Source organism: Ptychodera flava (assembly GCF_041260155.1).
Source record: "Ptychodera flava strain L36383 chromosome 23 unlocalized genomic scaffold, AS_Pfla_20210202 Scaffold_23__1_contigs__length_28996876_pilon, whole genome shotgun sequence".
Lineage (NCBI taxonomy): Eukaryota > Metazoa > Hemichordata > Enteropneusta > Ptychoderidae > Ptychodera > Ptychodera flava.
In genome coordinates this window covers 19,963,982-19,985,149 of record NW_027248277.1, presented here as the reverse complement: position 1 = coordinate 19,985,149, position 21,168 = coordinate 19,963,982, and the positions used below count along the sequence as shown (strand labels likewise).

The 21,168-nt window shown below is 39.4% G+C and overlaps 1 protein-coding gene across 1 annotated transcript in view; it reads right to left on the bottom strand.

Moving 5' to 3' along the window:
- The window catches only part of LOC139123819 (uncharacterized), a 53,235-nt gene that overhangs the window by 20,599 nt on the left and 11,468 nt on the right, over positions 1–21,168 (bottom strand). The window contains exons 10-11 of the mRNA XM_070689970.1: positions 20,866–20,994; positions 17,544–17,761 (exon numbers count right to left, since the gene is read on the bottom strand). Of these exons, the coding sequence (XP_070546071.1) occupies positions 17,544–17,761; positions 20,866–20,994 (347 nt within the window). The remainder of the gene's footprint in view (positions 1–17,543; positions 17,762–20,865; positions 20,995–21,168) is intronic.

Genomic DNA, 21,168 nt, shown 5'->3' with positions numbered 1-21,168 from the left:
ATGATTGTAACTTGAGTAAACTTATTTAATTATCGAATTAATTGCTGTTTCGGTACGTACTGTTTGCAAGAGTAAAGCACAGAATTTGAAACGTCATTTCTACTATTTGATATACGCATGCGTATTTGATTCATACGGGTTGCAACATCACGTTGTCGACATGCGCCTGGCCTTCCCACAAGCGGTCAGGAAGGTCTCTACCCGCGCCAGGGGTCTCTGCTGACTGATTCAGCCTAGGAAAACATTTTTTGGTCAGATCGAAAAATGGAACCATAAAAAGAGTGACAAGTGACTACTGCACCACGTCGAGGAGGCAGAATGTGTCTACAGTTTCTCCGCGAACCACCGTCACGGTACGGTCGATACGGTCGCCACTGTGTAAATATGCTTTCCCCCACCGAGCCACCATGCACCGCTGGCCAAATGCTCGAGGGCGAGTGCGAAAGCACGGGTTAAATTTTTTAGATGCACTGACGTGACAAACAGCTGAAGCGGCTACCGACAGTCTGCGTCGATATAGGGCCCAGCGAGGTTTTTAATCCAGTGGTACTGGCAAGAAGTTGAATCATAGACCATCGAGAAAACAAAGGTCTGTTGAATATGCCAGTGCAGTGTCACTTATGCAAGCATGGCTCGTTTGCTACCCCAGCCATTTCACCTCGTCTCAGTGAAGTCTCATTGAAATCCTGAGCAAGCATTTTGTGCGTTAAATGTGATTTTGATGACTACTCAATCAAAAGTTTAAGTCCATTTCTGATCGGAGTTAGGAGACGAACTTGTGCAGACGTAATTCAAAGTGGCGTATATAACGGCAGTTCCGTGTGATGATCAACTTCGCTAGCCAGCGGTGTTTCCTCGGGCAACTTGAAGGACCCGGGCAAGTCCCGATCGAACATCCATATAATGAAACGTTGACCTACCAACACCGTGCGGACCCAATGATTTGTAATGTGAACCGGGCCGTAGTCCTTCCATTATTCTATGGAGGTAACAAATCACTGAGATCTGTTAGCATTCGTTGATAATCTAGAATCCTTCAGGTCAAATAGGTATTTTTGGAAACAAAGAAAACTGCAGTCTCCATCATCGATGGTCATGGTCTCATTTACGACTCGTCGACGCGATGAAATGGCCATGCAAGACCAGACTGAGGGGCAAGACAGTCAGTTGCCGATCTTCTGCAGTGGAGGATGATACAAAAGTGGGTAAAACTCAAAACATATAGCGTGCAGATACCTAGCCTTTCAATATGAAAATGTAACAATATAAAACGGGAGATGATTGCGGAAACGCTGTCAGGCACGCAGTGAACACAACCAGATCGGTGTACGTGGTCTGGACGCTCGATCGAACGTACACAGTACATGCAGTGGGTGCATACGGCGATTATGGGTGATAAAAACCAATCACACGATAGTTTGTAGAGCTGTACTGTATTATATCGATATATGTATATTTCCGAAACATTGTGATGTTACCAGAGTTCGGCAAACGCAATTTTTTTATTGATTTATTCATTCTATATGTCAAGTTCTGTTATTGTGTCGACATTGCCCTTCCAACGTGCACTCTATGGAGACGTCATCAGTCTTGATAATACCTTACTTGTCACGTGCACAGCAGAATTCGCCAATGTTTTTGTTTTGAAAGTTTGTTTACAAACAGCTTGTCTAGGCAGCTGCAAAGTATCCAAATGAACGTGTTTGTGTGCTGGGATTGGTGAGAGGCTTACTTAAATTCCTAGAAAGAGTACTTCCACGTAGTATGGTCTATTTGCTTTAGTTTTACGAGCAAAAAAATGACAATTTTGATTCATATTGCAACTTTAAAGCCTTATGTCTGATAAAATATTGTATTTAATACATAACTCCTGTAAAACCATGGAAATATGTACGAAACCACGTCTATTAGCATTTTATTTGACCTGTTATGAGCTGGCAATGAAGCGATGTGACTGATTGAGTGGAAGGACGGACGCGCAAGTGAAACGCCCCTGCATCAAAGTTGAATGAACTTTTGGTGAACTCTATCCCTGAACCACGGTAGTTTTGCGTTCTTTCACGGTCCTTTTGTGGAGGGACCGTGTTCTTTCAAGGACGAATCGCGGACAGTCGAGACTCGTTCAGAATGGCTTGTGTCTGTGTGATTGTCTAGATAGTTTGTATTTTGCGTTAGATTTTATGGCTGCAATATTATTTTTTAAAAACTAACGAAACACAAAACAGTGCCGAATTTTGGTGTACGGCAATAATGCAATGACCCGGATGAAATCATACCTTGATAAATAATGCCGTAACATCTTTTAAGATTTCTTGAACGTCACGAAAACGGGTACAAATGATCGTGAATACAAAGATCAGTATAGCAGATTCTACGTCCGGTTCGTCTTATTAAAATCATAAAACCCGGTCAAAACAATGATGATGCCAACAACAAAAATGCATGTGGCGAAGGACCAGTTGTTTCGTCCCATAATGCTCAGAGAAGGAATAATTCTCAGGCCTTCAGGATTATTTCTTGTGCGGTACAATTATTCAGTGACAGATTAGTAACACTTCTATTTTGTCTATAGAGAAATTTACATCATTACATCACAGCGGCCACTGCCTGTCGCAAAGTGTGGGACGGTATTTGCTCAATAAACACTGAAAGACACTTCCAGGTATAATCTGTTTGTCAAATTCTAAAGTAGTTAATCAGCAGTTGACAGTTTGTTTGCAGATTAAAGTCTGGTTTATATTTCCAACTTCACCTCTCAACCTACAAAACGATCACAGCATGTTGTGGCATTTTGTACACAGTTGCTTTGTGGCGGCCTGACGCAAGTTCCGTGAATTGCCTAGGAAGAAATTCCATTGAGGGAATCTCAAGTTCTAAATGAGGAGTAATTGTAATGTCTCTAGAAATGAAGATCAAAAAATTAATAACAAGCATTACCGCGCAGAGGAGTTTGGCAGCGATGGTGAAAGTTCACAAATACCCCAACCACTCATGAACCTCCAACCATGAAGGGTGGTTGTCATGCCAACGGCGTTGAAGTGTTGTCAGAAGGGGTCAATAAACTTCCAGGGAATGCAGGCAAAGGCATTCACTTGACTGTTGGTTCACTCTAAAGAAAATCATGTTACAAGTTGCAGTACTAAAAGTTATTACTCTGATTATCAAAGAAAGCAAACAGAATGCCATACCACCAGCATATCAAGGGCATCAAGTGTTGTTGACACTGGCCAAATCCGACTGAAACCAGGGACGGTGTAAACTAGTCCTCTTTAGGGAATACATTTGGTCGTGTCCACATTTGGTGGTGTCCACATTTGAGCCGGCGTAATTTAAAGCCCTGTGCTGTTTTATATCACGATTTCTTGTTATTTTACATATGTAAAGCTCAAGAGGGGACAATATGACCTCTACCGTACTCGCTATAATCAGCGGAGACATGGGAGCAATTTCTCTGCCTTGATTATAAACTTTTTTTGCAAAACGTCATGAGCAACTTTCAAAGCTTACGGACAGTTTTTAAAGGTTTACAGTAAATCACTGCACACTTTCGGGGATTTGCCGAACAGTTTGGCTTTGTATGATTTTTAAAAACCGTGTTACCGGTACACGGGACCCATCTCAACGGATGATTTCGATCTCTGTCACAGGGAGGTTTACATGATACAAGTGCACATAGTCCTGGATGGTTAATGTTATTGGAAAATCCAAGTGCCAGAGAAGTAACTCGGACTAAATCAGTGTACGTGAATATATTAAAGCGAAAGTGCGTTGAACCCACACGCCGTATTTTCAATGTGTTCAACGTCAAAAGAAAATTGGCAATCTTCAACGCTGGAAACTACAAGTAACTGAAAACTCGTCAGTAATTCTGTACTTCACGTCTTGACATAAGGCATATCAAGTTAGAATTTTGATGGTGACCGGGATGTCTTGCATAATTTTACAGGAGAAATACCGTCACTTTAGTCAATGGCGTAAGACAAATGAAAACGTAACTCTGGTAACCTGACGCCTCGATGAAAATCAAGAGACCCTAAAGGCCGATTTTATTCGAAATCATGGCCTTAACTTTTAAGGTTGCAGCTTCATATTATTTCAGATTATTTCAGAAATGTATTAACGGTTGTGGCAACGGTCAGGTTATATGGTCGGACTCGTATCAGGATCATTACGTCACGCATTGACATGACGCACGGGTCAAACTGCGACAATAATAAATGGGTTTTGAGCCTGTGAATCGTAAAAGAATCATTTCTCATTGAAACATAACAGCAAAGTAAACAGAGAAATAAAGTTTTAACACATTTTTACACGATATCATGATAAAAGTAGTATAATCATACTGCTTTACTGTAACATTTGTTGGTTGTGAAATACCGGTAGTTACAAACACCAAAAAATGTTCCGAACGTCAAAGTGGATGTCTTTCAGTGTTGAGAGCATGATATCGGTTTTTCGTTTTGCTTTCATTTGCCATGTTATATCACATCAGCGTGAAGAAAAAAGTCAACTACAAAACAACAGCTGACGTTACAGTGTGAAGGTGATACGGAAACGACAGAAGTTTCGTCGTATGACTTGACCTGCTATTGCCACACTTTTCTTCAGTTATACTTCTTAGGGGAAGGGGTTCAAGTAACGAGTGATACAAAGCCAAACACTTTAGACTAGATTGAAAGACGTTATGTTGTCTAAAAGTGCAAAATGTTGATAGATGCCGGGAGATTAGAAAAATTAAATGCTGCCCCGAACGCGTGTACCGCGGTAATCAGTTTCAGATCACACTGGTACCGGTCAGACCGTGATAAATCATACCTGTGAGTAAACCTTAGAAATGAAATGAAAATATTTTTCCAATAACTATGCCTCAATGTACTGTAATTCAATCTCACAGCACTAAACTTTGTTTTTCTGCTGAAAGCCGAAGTATTGTAACTAAGGATGATTTCAATTGTGTCACGCAATTAACACGATGGAACTAATTTGGGATAATTGGATTTTATATTTTTCAAATTTCTCAAAAGTGTTAGGTGCCAAATAATTGAATGTTGCAATATTGCAAATTACTCGTAAAAACAAGTGCGTAATGTAAAAGAAAGACACATTAGATTACATTTGTAGCTTAAATCGGCATTAGTTCACCGTCCAATTATCCCAAATTAGTTCCAATCATGTTCCTGAGGGTTGTTTCACGGCATACAGGACCGCCTGTGACAAAGAAAAGGCCATTCGCAATGTCATAGCAGTCCGGCGCGACTGTGATGACTACTGTCACACATGTCCGACCGACCTAATTCAGTACCTCATTTCTGTGTGATCACAAAACACACTTTGTTATTCGCGCTAAAATGGCACTTGCGCTTTGCAGATATCGATTTCATATGATTTGTATTGCAATAGGGCCAAAATCGTTTGTATCAATGAAAGACAGTAAATATTCATAAAAATCGTCGAGTGCGTTAAAGCTTAGGGAAAAACTGGCACCCAACCACGGTAGTGTGATGTGAATTTCGCGGAAGATTCGTTCAATAGCTGCGGCCTTATATACCCCCAAAAATTAGTGGAAATTATACGGCTATTAGAGAGTTGGCTTATACCGAGGGCACGTCCAGCTGTTTTTTCTAACATAAGAGTAAACCTTCTTTCGAGCATGTTACTGTAAATGCGGCCAGGGAGAAATTAGTGCATTGACCTTTTAACTTGCTGCGGTAATTTCTGCATATTGTTATCTGCCGACTCAGGCTTGCTTTATTCCAATAGGTTTTCAATAAATGACATAATGAGAAACAAGTTTAGACTATGTTGAAGACGTATGTTGTTCAATATTGAAAAATGTCCATGGGCGACGGGAGATTCAATGGTTCTCTAAACGTGAACTTCCGCGGTAATCAGTTTTAGGTCAGAGTCACACCCGTATGGGCCATGGGCCGTTTGTGAAATATATCAAGTAGTCTTATACCGAGATAGATCAATACTTTTAAATTCATGAGAGTCAATCTTGTTTACGCTTTCATAAATATGTCAATCCAAGGGGAAGAAGTTCAGCAACGAGTGATACAAAGCCAACACTTTGAATTAGATTGAAAAGACTTTATTTGTCCAAACGTGCAAAATTTTGATACACGCCAGGAGATTAGAAATGTACCGTAAATGCTGCCTCGAACGCGTGTACCGCGGTAATTATTTTCAGATCACACTGGTACCGTTCAGACCGTGATAAATCATACCTGTAAGTAAACCTTAGAAATGAAATGAAAATACGATTCCAATAATTCAATCTCCCAGCACTAAACTTTGTTTTCTCTGCTGAAAGCGGAAGTATGTAACTAAGGATGATTTCAATTGTGTCACGCAATCCCATGTTACTATGATTGCTATATGACTTGAGGGTTGTTTCACGGCATACAGGACTGCCTATGACATGGTAGAAAAGGCCACTTCGCTATGTCATAGGAGCAGTCCGGCGCGACTGTGATGACGACTGTCACACATGTCCGACCGACCTAATACAGTACCTCATTTCTGTGTGATCACAAAACACACTTTGTTATTCGCCTAATTGATGTTGTCTGAGAAAACGGCACTTGCGCTTTGCAGATACCGTTTTCATATGATTTGTATTGCAATATGGTGAAAATCGTTTGTATCAATGAAAGACAGTAAAGATTCATAAAAATCGTCGAGTGCGTTAAAGCTTACGGTATCGGGAAATAAACTGGCACCCAACTACGGTAGTGTGATGTAAATTTCCGCGGAAGATTCGTTCAATTGCTGCGGCCTTATATACCCCCAAAAATTAGTGGAAATTATACGGCTATTAGAGAGTTGGCTTATACCGAGGTCACGTCCAACTGTTTTTTCTAACTAAGAGTACACCTTCTTTCGAGCATGTTACTGTAAATGCGGCCAGGGAGAAATTAGTGCATTGACCTTTTAACTTGCTGCGGTAATTTCTGCATATTGTTATCTGCCGACTTGCTTTTATTCCAATAGGTTTTCAATAAATGACATAATGAGAAACAAGTTTAGACTATGTTGAAGACGTATTATGTTGTTCAATAGTGAAAAATCTCATGGGCGATGTTCAATGGTTCTCTAAACGTGAACTTCCGCGGTAATCAGTTTTAGGTCAGAGTCACACCCGTTATGGGCCATGGGCCGTTTGTGAAATATATCAAGTAAGTCTTATACCAAGATGGATCAATACTTTTAAATTCATGAGAGTCAATCTTGTTTACGCCTACATAAAATATGTCAATCCAAGGGGGAAGCAGTTGAAGCAACGAGTGATACAAAACCAAACACTTTGGACTAGATTGAAAAGACTTTATTTGTCCAAACGTGCAAAATTTTGATACACGCCAGAGATTAGAAATGTACCGTGACCGTAATGCTGCGAGCGCGTGTACCGCGGTAATTAGTTTCAGATCACACTGGTACCGTTCAGACCGTGATAAATCATACCTGTAAGTAAACCTTAGAAATGAAATGAAAATACGATTCCAATAATTCAATCTCCAGCACTAAACTTTGTTTTCTCTGCTGAAAGCGGAAGTAATGTACGGTAACTGAGGGTGATTTCAATTGTGCCACGCAATCCCATGTTACTATGATGCTATATTGACTTGAGGGTTGCTTCACGGCATACAGGACTGCCTATGACATGGTAGAAAAGGCCACTTCGCTATGTCATAGGAGCAGTCTGGCGCGACTGTGATGACGACTGTCACACATGTCCGACCGACCTAATACAGTACCTCATTTCTGTGTGATCACAAAACACACTTTGTTATATTCGCTTAATTTATGTTGTCTTAGAAAATGGCACTTGCATTATGCAGATGTCGATTTCATAATTATGATTTGTATTGCAATAGGGCGAAAATCGTTTGTATAAATGGAAGACAGTAAAGATTCAAAAAAATAGGTGGTTAAAGCTTACGGCATCGGGAAATAAACTGGCACCCAGCTACGGTAGTGTGAAGTGAATTTCCGCGGAAGATTCTTTCAATAGCTGCCATATTTACGCCGGGCCTTATATACCAAAAACAAATTTTAGTGGAAATTATATGGCTATAATAAAGAGTTGGCTTATACCGAGGGCACGTCCAGCTGTATTTCTTAACGTAATAGTGAACCTTCTCTCGAGCGTGTTACTGTAAGTGTGGCGAGAGAGAAAGTGCATTGACCTTTTAACTTGCTGCCGTAATTTCAGCATGGTATCTGCCGACTTGCTTTCATTCCATTAGGTTTTCAAGAAATGAAACAAGTTTAGACTATGTTGAAGACGTATTATGCTGTTCAATAGTGAAAAATGTCCATAGGCGATGGGAGATTCAATGGTTCTCTAAACGTGAACTTCCGCGGCAATCAGTATTAGGTCAGAGTCACACATGGGCCTTGACTGTTTGTGAAATATATCCAGTAAGTCCTATACCGAGATGGATCATACTTTTTAAAGTCATGATAGTCAATCTTGTTCATGCCTACATAAAAATATGTCAACTGAAGGGGGGAGCAGTTGAAGTAACGAGTGATACAAAGCCAAACACTTTAGACTAGATTGAAAAGACGTTATGTTGTCCAAAAGTGCAAAATGTTGATAGATGCCGGGAGATTGGAAAAATGTAAATGCTGCCTCGAATGCATGTACCGCGGTAATCAGTTTCAGATCACATTGGTACCGGTCAGACCGTGATAAATCATACCGATGAGTAGACCTTAAAAAATGAAAATATGCCTCAATGTACCGTAATTCAATCTCTCGGCACTAAACTTTGTTTTCTCTGCTGAAAGCGGAAGTAATGTAACTGAGGATGATTTCAATTGTGTCACGCAATCCAATGTTACTATGATTGCTATAATGACTTGAGGGTTGTTTCACGGCATACAGGACTGCCTATGACATGGTAGAAAAGGCCACTTCGCTATGTCATAGGAGCAGTCCGGCGCGACTGTGATGACTACTGTCACAGGACCTAATACCGATACAGTACCTCATTTCTTTGTGATCACAAAACACACTTTGGTATGTTAGCCTAATTGATGTTGTCTGAGAAAATGACACGTGGGCTATGCAGTCATCAATTTCATATGATTTTTATTGAAAAGGGGATAAAATCGTTAGTATCAATGAAAGACAGTAGAGATTCATAAAAAATCGTCGAGTGGGTTAAAGCTTATGGTATATCGGGAGATAAACTGGCACCCAGCTACGGTAGTGCTTACTGATGTGAATTTCCGCGGAAGATTTGTACAATAGTTGCCATATTTACGGGGGCCTTATATACCCCCTAAAATTAGTGGAAATTATACGGCTATTAAAGAGTTGGCTTATACCGAGGGCACGTCCAGCGTCATTTCTAACGTAAGAGTAAATCTTCTCTCGAGCGTGTTACTGTAAATGCAGCGAGAAAGTGCATTGACCTTTAAGCTTGTTGTGGCAGTTTCTGCATATTGTTATCCTGACTTGCTTTTATTCCAATAGGTTTTCAATAAATGATATAATGAGAAACAAGTTTAGACTATGTTGAAGACGTATTATGTTGTTCAATAGTGAAAAATGTCCATAGGCGACGGAGATTCAATGGTTCTCTAAACGTGAACTTCCGCGGTAATCAGTTTTAGGTCAGGGTCACACCCGTATGGGCCATGGGCCGTTTGTGAAATATATCAAGTAAGTCTTATACCGAGATGGATCAATACTTTTAAATTCATGAGAGTCAATCTTGTTTACGCCTACATAAAAATATGTTAACCCAAACCACACTTATTCAAATTGCCCCGATCTTAAAATGTTTCTCACCGTGCACTTGAAATGAAAGTGCGCGGGGTTACGCGGGAATGTAATGAAAAGAGGTTTTTACTTATGTCACGCATAGGCCTACCGGTAAACAGTTTTTTTCGTTCAGTGTTGAGGTTTTTCTCGAAGATTTTTTGTTTTCTGTACGACTTATATGCAAGATGGGTATGTTTGCTGTTTGCCTTCTTGTGCTAAATATTGGTAAGACCCTTTTTACCCGATGTGCAATTGTGTACCACTCTTTCACGTTGTTTACCCGTGTTGTTACTGACTGAACCTCAAAGTTACCGTATACGGGGGTTCATTAAAATGAAAATCAAGTCTCAAGCTACATTAAAAATACAGTAGTTCTTTACTCTCAGGAAGAGTCATGTGTTTACCGCGGTATTAAAAGCAAATAAAACCAGACGTCTGCTTGAAATTCGCCTACCTACCCACTGATGACTTCGACCTTTTTTCGACATATATGGCCTGAACTTCTAATATTGCAGCTTGGTAGGATTTCAGAAATGTTACCAATATTCGGCCGGAGTTTATTGCAGCACTGTATCTTAACAGGTCTCAGGCGAACTTGTAAGCCTACAAGCAACTTAATGATTGGACGTAATTACGTGAAACGAAACCCGTACGCAGCGTACCTAAAAGGATCACTTTAAATGGTATAGACTCGATAGTGAAAAGGTATAAAACACACTATCGTAAACGGGGCAAGTGATTTAAACCTTTATTGTGTAACATTGTTGCAATTAAAGAAATTCAAGATAAAATAGCCTCACTGATGATACCCAATATATACATGTGAAGTAAGACTAGTAGCATTTTGAGTTGCCCGATGCGATCACTGTACGCATGGTAAACACATAGATCTATTTTTTACATCCATGGGTAAACAGTATAGCGATTACTGTAGGATTACTATGACAACTCATTACCGTAAAGGTTGCGAGTTAGCGAAGGGTAATGTTTATTTCACACCATGATACCGGCAGTCACAGATCATTATTTTGAAATCGCAGCTTGCATGTCGATGTCATATAAACGGATTTCGGTAGGGTAACGTAGGCTATAGGGGATGTAGCCACCGCGCGATGGGAAGTTGCGTGTCACGGGCTTTTGTGTACGGAGTGCGCATGTCACTGTGGCAGATCGTCCATGTAGACGACACGAACACGAAGTGTCTGTGACCGGCTACCAAAAACTATTTCACCAAAAACTCTGCCATGCTACATACAAAGGGGGGAATTAAGTTTAGTCACAATAGTTGGTCAATATCGACTGCCGACCTGCAGTGACGAGCACAGTGACCTGGGAGAAAATGTGATTTCCAACGCGTTTTTGTGTTGTCCCTGGGGAAAGCAAGCATTAATTTATTAATTTATTTACGCAAGCTTGTTTATCTGCAGCAATCTGTAGCCTAGTAACAATCATCAGAAAGACTTTCACATCGCGGGGTCAATCAAGCAAGTTTCATCGCTGTTTTGAGCTATTTACCCTTCAGGACATTCGTCGACCTCAGGGAGGTTGTCTTCTGTTCCCTAAATCACGGCCCATTTCTGACACAATTTAAATGTCTGTCTACATCTACCGATTCAGATAAAATCCGATGTTGAAAACATTTCCCGTTCACGCTATGGCTAAAATAAACCTTAAAATTTGTTTCGTTCCCGATGCTATTTCACAATGTTTATCGGTAAAGATAAAATCCGATGTTCAAAATTATTCGTTATTACAACCGAAAAACTAAGTTAAATTGGGTCCGTATCTGACACCATTGATATTGTTTGCAGTTAATCTGAAGTTAAAATTTGATATCGTTCCGACGTTTATTTTAAGGCTAGAAAACTTAAATCTGGTCCGTTTATAAAACTATTTTACATAGTTTGTCGATACAGATAAAATTTGGAAGTTCAAATTTCATACTGTTCCTATGTTTTACGACAGAAATAAAAAATATCAATCGGGCGCGTGTTGTAGGTCATCAATAAAGTCCTACATTGTACTTTCAGATCATCTCGTAACTGTTCTGTGTGGAGTGACTGACCGTGAACAATAATTTAAGCTAGGTCACTAGAGTTTAAAGATTACGTAATGCGGATGTCGGAGAAAACGTACTAACATCCAGCGATTATTAGGAAATTACCCTTCGGCCCCCAGCTATGGATGTTGAAAACTTTTCCCGTTCTTACGTTTTTATTTTTATTTATTTAAACTTTATTTATCAATCTCGATAACTCCATAGGTTACGAAAACCTCTTTCATGGAGGTCGAGACACAGAAAGACATAAAACACAAATACAATCAAACGTTAAAAGAGACACAGTACAAATCACGCAAGAAATGACTCAAAACAAGTTACGATTCGGTTCATTCCTGAAACTATTTATGATTGTCGGTACAGATAAAATCCCAGGGTTCCGATTTTCAAAACTGTTCCTGTTCAGACGTTTCAAGAACGATCGTGTTAAAATGAAAATTGGATCCGTTACTGACAGAAATGTACAATGACCCTACAGTAGTAAAATCCGATGTTCAAACTGTTCACGTTCCGATGTTAGTACAACCGAAAACCGTGGTTAAATTGGGTCCGTATCTGAGACCATTCACATTGTTTGTTGGTAATCTGAAGTTCAAATTTGATATCGTTCGGACACTTCTTTTACGGCCGAAAAACTTAAAATCGGGTCCGTTCATAAAACTATTTTAGGCCTACATAGTTTGTCAATAGAGATACAATTTGAAGTTCAAATTTCTTACTGTGCCTATGTTTTTACAGCCAGAAAACATAAAATCGGGTGCGTCTGTAGGTTGATAAAATTCTACTTTTAAAACATCTTGGCACTGTTCAGTGTGGAGTGACTGACCCTGAAATGAGTACGTCAATAGAGAGTTGAAAGGTCATGCATTGCGGACGTCGGAGGAAATGTAACATCCGTCAATTGATTCTATAGCCCTCAGCTATCATGGATTATGGGCAAAACACTGAATTTACATTGGGTGCGTTACCAGTTTAGCCCAGGCAAACAAAGACGGCACACAGGGAATGTTAACAATCTTATCGACGATATTTCCGACGTGCATTGGTTATTTACACATGGTTAGAAACCTTGGTCAATCTACGTAACTAGCCCTGCGTACGATGCCGGTGTGTTCCGCTACAGCTAATCGCCCCGCTCACCACAGCCCTGCAAAGACCCGTAGGGTGACTTCAAATCCATTTGGGACTTGACGTAAAAAGCCAAATTACTGCCGAAATTCAGCGTTCTTGGCCCAAGTCGTATCCCTGCCTACCTCAGCTACTCGATCGCTTCCAAAAATGCCAGTCTTTTATTCACTTCTCGTAAATAACCGTCGATGTCGGCAACTCCCTCGCTAGCCCTGCGTACGATGCTGTGTGGTAGGAACACACAGCATCGTACGCAGGGCTATCTACGTAACGTGAGATGAGGTTGGAAAACAGGGCCCATGAAAATAATAGGTTGTTCCTGTGTTGTGTTTTCTTGAACTTGCCTCGTTTCCTCCATCATTATGATGAGAGGCTTTTATAAGGAAAGGGGGTCTAAAGAGTGAATTTCTCGGCAATTTATATCACGCAATATACCGTTTCAGAAACAAACATTTTACATCCATGAAACAAATAACCTCACACACACAGCCTATACTGTCTACATGCTACAGTCGGCGTCATCAGTTGCCGATGGAACGAAAATCTGTTATCCCCGTCCAATAGAACTAAACGAGGTTGATTTTCTTGAAAAGTCTGAAGTTTATTTGAAAGAAATAAACAATGTTACTATTGTTAGAAATACTATAAAACATGACAATGAACATTGCATGACATGCACTATAGACAAAACAAAATAATTAGTCTATGTTATGTACGTATGAAAAGTTCGTATTTTTTTAGCCCTGCGTACGATGCTGTGTGTTCCGCTACAGCTAATCGCCCCGCTCACCAAGCGGTGAGCGGGGCGATTAGCTGTAGCAGAACACACAGCATCGTACGCAGGGCTAGTATTTTTTAAGTTCTGCATCGGCCAATCAAGACACCTTGCAATACAACAAAGGCACTGGCGTTTCAAACCTGCACTATTCAACACACGGCCATATCCGTCATTTGATCGGGGAGGTGCAAGGTGGTTCTGAGAAATTCTCGTCTACGATGATGAACCGTAGGTGGCGCTCACACTTACTGTTCACAAGCAACGCACTGTGTTGAAGTACACGCAATGTCGTGTTTGCTCGAAGTACACGTTCATTGTTCGCGTGAAGATTATAACCCACCCGCGGTACATAATGTCCGATAACGATGTTTACCTGAATTAATTACGATAAAATACCGTCGAAATACTGCGTGAAGTGGTCAACTTACATCTGTCCGGTAGGGTACATGTAATATTTTGGAATCATGTTATGGACAAAGGCTTTCTTATACAGCTTTTACCAAGACTGCAGCAAATAATACTTCCCACATGACAATTCTGAAATTAAACTGGCCTCACTGGAGTGATGTTCAATAGCTGTATTCTCAAATCTGACGACGTTTAATTTGCCAAATTGGCAAATAATGTTTCAGAATCACATTACTGGCCAGACAATCTATAAAAAGGTTCACTACAACTTTTACTAAGAATGCAGCAAATAATACTTCCCACAAGACAATTCTGAAATTAAACTAGCAACACAGGGGTTATGGCTGTATTCCTCAATCTGATAATATTTAATTTGCCAAATTGGCAAATTATATTTTAGAATCACCACACTGGCCAAACAATCCAAAAAAAGACCCACTTATATCACTTTTACCAAGACTGCAGCAAATAATACTTCCCACCGGACAATTCTGAAATTGAACTGGCCACACAGGGGTAATGGCTGTATTCCTAGATCTGATAATATTTAATTTGTCAAATTGGCAAATTATATTTCAGAATCACCACACTGGCCAAACAATCCAAAAAAGACTCACTTGTATAATTTTTACTAAGACTGCAGCAAATAATGTTTCCCACAGGACAATTCTCAAATTAACTAGCCACACTGAGAAAATGTTTAGTTTCCCTGACAAAATTTGATCAAAATTGTCTGCAAACACATCCTAAGCAAAACACATGTCAGATATGTCGTGGTTGAAAAGAGCCTAATGATATTTGACATTTTCTAAGGCATTTAGACCAACATGAGCCAAAGTTGATACAGTCAAAAATTCTGTTCATATAAAATCAACTCACCAACATTTATACTGATTCAATGAAACTTTAGCCTGCTCACCGCAAATTCCCTGTTAACAGGTCCGCACTAACTATTGATAACATTGGGGTTACGGGTTATATCAACATACCGTGGTCTAGTTTTACATAGTATCATTGCTTAGATAGTATTTTTCCGATGATTTTAGGACACAGGTAAATAGTTTGGGGATCCTACACCATTTCTGTTGTTCTCTGATATGATAACATAGATTTAAAGGAAACCCTAGTAATATGACGGGGAACGCCAGTAAATTTACCTATACACCACCCTCTAGAAAAACACATGACCGAGAAAAGTCAGAAAATTAATCTATGTACCGCCCTCTAGAAAAATGCATATGACTAGGAGTGCCAGTTAACACTTTCACCGCGGGGTGGGCGCATTCTGCGCCAACGGCCAGACTGCGGGAGGCACGTAACGCGCCAAGAACGTACGCGTTTACATGAATTCAATATACGTTGGCTTTGTCTAATCTACATCATGTTTGTTGACTATTTCCTCAAGCCTAGCGTAGCGTACGAGGTAGAGGTCAAACCTAAATGAGCATGCGCGCCAAATTTGTAAACAAATGCCGCCATACTCGGTCATTTCGCCGCCGTGATTTGCACGGATCGTGTGATCGGTTGTTGTTTTTCTGTCAGAGAGTATTTAAAAATGGCGACGCGGGCACAGTTAACCACCGACCAAGCCCTTGAGCATGTTTTTCTAGACAGTGATAGTGGAATTGTCACTGATCCTGAAACTGAACTCGACGGAGATAGCGGAAGTCAAATTTCAAATTACAACTCTAATACCAAACTTGAATATGTTCCCGAACCAGTTGAGCAAAGACAGAGATTGCAAGCAAGACAGGAAGGTAGGCCAGCTGAGCATGCTGAGAGAAAAGTGCGACAAAGGGCCGGTGACCGACGTCACAAACGTTGATGGGGTATCCTGTGGATGTTGTACGACATCAATCTATCAATGACAATTACACATCGGACTAGCTACCAGTATATAAGCTTATATATAATGGAGCTTTCTTTTGAATGCCAGATAATACCTGTTGTTTTAAGATGGACTTGTAATAAATATGCATATTCACCTCATTTATGTGGAATATGTTTTAGAGTATGTGTTCCCCCTACTGAATTTGAGTTAATGAAACGTAAGTAGTAATTTTTAAAGTGTTACGCTGAAAAAAATACATTTATATATTGAAATAACAAAAAAATGCAACATTTTTGAAATTTTTTTGTAAAATCAAATATGGCCGCCATGATTACGTGACCTACGTGTCACATGACCTTTTGTGCATTTTTATGATGCTCTGTCATATTGCAATACTTACTGAAAAAATTGTCCCGAATACTCTTATAATTACAAAGATACAGCTCATGCATGTAAATCAATATATATAAGGCTATGTTTCGATAAGAAAACTACGCACAGGAATGCATGTATAAAAATTAATTACGCAGTGAAAGTGTTAATTTACCTGTATACCGCCCTCTAGAAAGTGCATATGACCGGGAATGCCAGTCAATTTACCTATATAATGCCCTCTAGAAAGGCGCATATGACCGGGAGTGCCAGTCAATTTTAATCTTTACGGGCCTGATACGGCTTTTGCGGCCCGAGGTCGTACGGCGGAAGGGCCCGAGCGTGCGAGGGCCCGTACGCTGTACGACCAAGGGCCGCAAAAGCGGTATCAGGCCCGTAAAGGTTTTATCATATACCTACCTTATGGAATGATAAATATGTAGTTTACATAATATTCAACATTGTTTAGGAGATAAAAATGCGTGCGATGTCAAAAATTCATCGCCATTTGAGTCAGTTTTTCATAAATACGATGGCCACTTCCCGTCGCGGATTGACATACATAATGACGTCATTTGCTTACCTGCAGAATTCTAGAACGCGCAAAGCAACATCCGTACTATTACGTGACCAACAGAGATCAAGGCTGAATTCAGGTGTAAGAAGGACAAAATCGTGATGTCAGTTTCTGTAATTTATACTGAACAGGCATGCACTTAGTATACACAGGATTTCACTAGAATTTAGAAATAAAAGCCTGTGTTACCTGCGCGACTCCACTGTCGCCACGCCCAACTACGATCTGAACGAGCAGACGTTTCCTAATCTCCTGCTGTCTTTGTGTACAATGGAACTTTTGCGGATAGCAACGCGCGTAGTAACCAGAATCGAGGTAGCTCAGAAATGCACGCGATTGACCCATATTTGGGCACCGGGCTAGGGCGTGATACGTAAAAAAATGCAAGGATCTGAGGGCACTTTCTTCCATAGCTTTACACAGGCATGTGAATGTAGGTATATGATAAACCTATATACCGCCCTCCACAAAATCAGTGCAGTGTAACACAATTCTTGCACAAGCTATCTGTAATTATGGGCATACACACTATTCAGTGGCTGTGCCTGGTGATGGCAGCTTTCTGGCCAAACTGGTGTGTTTTCAAATTGATTCAGTCTACTGACTGCATACCTGGTACGTTGTTTCCTGCTTGTCATGCTGTCAGCCGATAACATGAACTCGTCGTCAACATCGGTGACAGGATCTTCATACTGGCTCATCAGCTCCGGCAATCTTGCATACATTAATTCATTGGCGGATGGACGGTATTCTGGTTCACGTTGCAACATGTCACGAATCAAGGCTTTGAAACCTGGCGAGTAGTTTCCCTTTACAGGCGTAAATTGACCCTGTTAGAAAAAAACAAAATAAAGGGAATTCATATCAAATGAGGGCGCCATACATCTACCGGTAGCTTTGTTGCAGTGGGGAGATGCACAGCGCCAATGTCTGACAGCATCTTTTGCGGTATTTTCGTAATGACCTTGTTATAATACATCTTACATTTGTGACTGTGGTGTCAAATGGGCAAATATTGAGCATTTTATGCCAGTTCAACAACTTTATAACACAAGCATGGACGCGATACTGGACATTCTGTGAACTACACAGACACTGCACACACGAGCACGAGACATGTTCTAGCATTCGTCAGATGGATCCCTTACAATTCGAAAGTAAATGCCAAGACGCATCTGGTGGGTACATCTAGAAAAATAGTGTCAATGACACTGTGCTCCCATTTTACAGAAATACTAAGTACCAGTACACACATGACAGTGCATTCCTACAGGTTGATTACTAAGAAAATTCCATTGTGAGTCCAAATTAATCTTATACCCCAGCAATATGAAATGCTCCATGTCATAATGACTTTTACATATCTGACAGAAAACAACCCTAGGATCAAGACGACCATGTTTTAAAGCAATCCAACAAATACTTTGGGAGAAAATGACTTTTTTGACAAAAAATAGGAAAAATTGCCCCAACAATACAAATATGAAAATCTCACCACAATTTGAACGAATCTGACAAAGGCAAACCCTGGGATAATACATACAAGTTTTCAAAGCAATGGGATGAGGGCTTTCAGAAAATAAGATTTTTTGACCAAAAATGGGAAAATCGCCCCAAAAATACAACTTTCAACATTTCACCACAATTTGAAGAAATGTAACTAAAATCACTATAAAGAGCCTAGGTGCTGCGGTTTAGAAGTTTTTAATGTGGATGGACATACATACATACATACATACATACATACATACATACATACATACATACATGCATACATGCATGCATGCATACATACATACATACATACATACATACCTACAGACAGACAGACAGACAGATAGACATGCATACATACATACATTTATTTTTACAGCTTTTAACCTCCAACAGCCGCCCAACCTATCAATATCAGCTTGTTCAACTTGATACCCAGTACTACTGCTTATAATAATATAAACAAGAGTTAATTACATTCTAATTAAAGTAAACATGCCTTGCTTATCAATATATGTCAAAAAAACCCAGAATATCTGTCATGTTATAAAGAATCTTCAGCTTGTTAACTTTATCAGTATTTTCATCGTATTAACCAAGCACATTTTAACTCTCAAATTAACATTGCAAGTAAGTTCTGTTGAATAAGTTGAGACTGTACGTACTCAGAGAAAGCACACTGAAGAGACAAATGTTTTCAACTTAAGAAGTTCAAGGTCATCAAAAGCATTATAAGGAATCATGTAACTCTTTCATTGCACTGTTTACACAGATTGCATAATTGCTATAAATAGAACATGAGGAATATTATAGCCCAGCTTTACCATAAAAACCCTATCACTTTGACCACTCTTTTAATTGACCACTCTATTTTTTACCTCAAAATGTAATTTTATTTAATCCTTATCAAGTTGATTACAACTGGAAATAGGAACTGTCTCTATCTCTCTTTATTTGGCCGACCTATCATGACAAACTATTATGAGCAATTTCTTTTAGATAACATACAGAGAACAATACATGACGGTACAGAATATGTCAAAGTCGGGATTCAGGAAAGTTGCCTTTACATGTTTTAATCATCCAAAATGGTAAACATTTCACTATGAACTGTCAAAAATGTTGAACTTTCTAATAATTCTACACTAAAATTATTTTGGCTTTGTTGATTTCCTAATTAATTCAATTATTTAAAATTATATTAATTATTTTTTTCTGGGTGAATTGATAGGGTTTATACAGTACAAGAGTTACATACAATGTAAGTCAAATTCAGTAAATATCAATTACCGTCTAACATTGCATCATTCCTATAAATAACACCTCAGCCTGGAACAGCACAATCATAATCTGCTCATTCACACAGGCAGTACTTGACTTTAAATGAATGACCTACATTTCACCTGTGTACCAAATTTGAAAGCATGGCAAAAAGTACCACAAATTTGCAAATTTCGCCATTAGTTCACCGAGTCATCTTCAGGTCACTCCTAGGAACCTGCACACCCAATTAGAAAGTAATGGCATACACAGTTTCAAAGAAGATGTTTTTGACCAAAAATGGCAAAAATTGCCCAAAAATACAAATATGCAAATTTTGCCATAATTTCGATGAATCTTATTTTGGGTCATCACAAGAAAGCTGCAAACCAAATTTTAAAGCGAACAGACCATTGGTTTCAGAGGAAACAATTTTTTACTGAAATGGCAAAAAAAAGAGAAAAAATTCATTAAAAATAGAAAGCAGCCAATATTGACACCAAATCTATATGTTTGAATGAGTGGGGCCCAAGGTACCTAAAAACCAAATATGACAATGATCAGAAGAGTAGTTCCTGAGTTATTGATTTTTGACCATTTTCGCCCTTTTTTCTACCTCATTTGCATATCCATAAAACTAACAAGTTCATTTTAACAACGGCACATCTAGACCACATATGGCATCAGTACACCAAATATCAGCTTTATACGTGCAGCAGTTTCGGAGTTTTTGCGTTGGACGGACATACATACATACATACATACATACATACATACATACATACATACATACATCTCACATACAGACTTTTCAACCATATAACCTCCCAATTGCCATATATGTATGGCAAATGGGAGCTAAAAAGTGTATGTTATGGAAGTCATTCTGTACCGCTTTTTCAGTGCATGCAAAATTTCAATATTCTTGGTGGTAGATGTATAATGATGCAAAGTACACTGGTATTATTTCCATTTCATTTCATTACACTTACAGAGGAGCAGGAGCAGCTCAACAGTTTTCAATTTTAGGGAACTTCTGTAATTTGTTCTCCCAGTCAGGTTGTAGTTCCACATTTTGAACAGAGTTCAAATTCTGCATCATAACTGTGCTCTTTCATTTCTTGATCAATCTACCATCATTTACCAAGACCCATAAACCTAAAATCTAAGAATTGCTTACCTTCATAATTTTGTTAACTAAGGCTGGTAAATTGGATCCTTCAAACGTCTTCTGCAGACAGGCCATTTCATACAGGATGCAGCCCAATGCCCAGATGTCAGATTTTTCATTGTACGGTTTGCCTTCACACTGTCAATATAAGATACAAATCAGTTTATCAATGCAATCCTCAACAGTTTGAGATTCTTTGGTCTTTCTTAGAATACGGAACACACAATGCTTTATCACAGTCAAATGATTCTATGTCTGGTCCTACTATACTTATGATTTTATTACGGCTTTATCAATACCAGTGAATTTTGC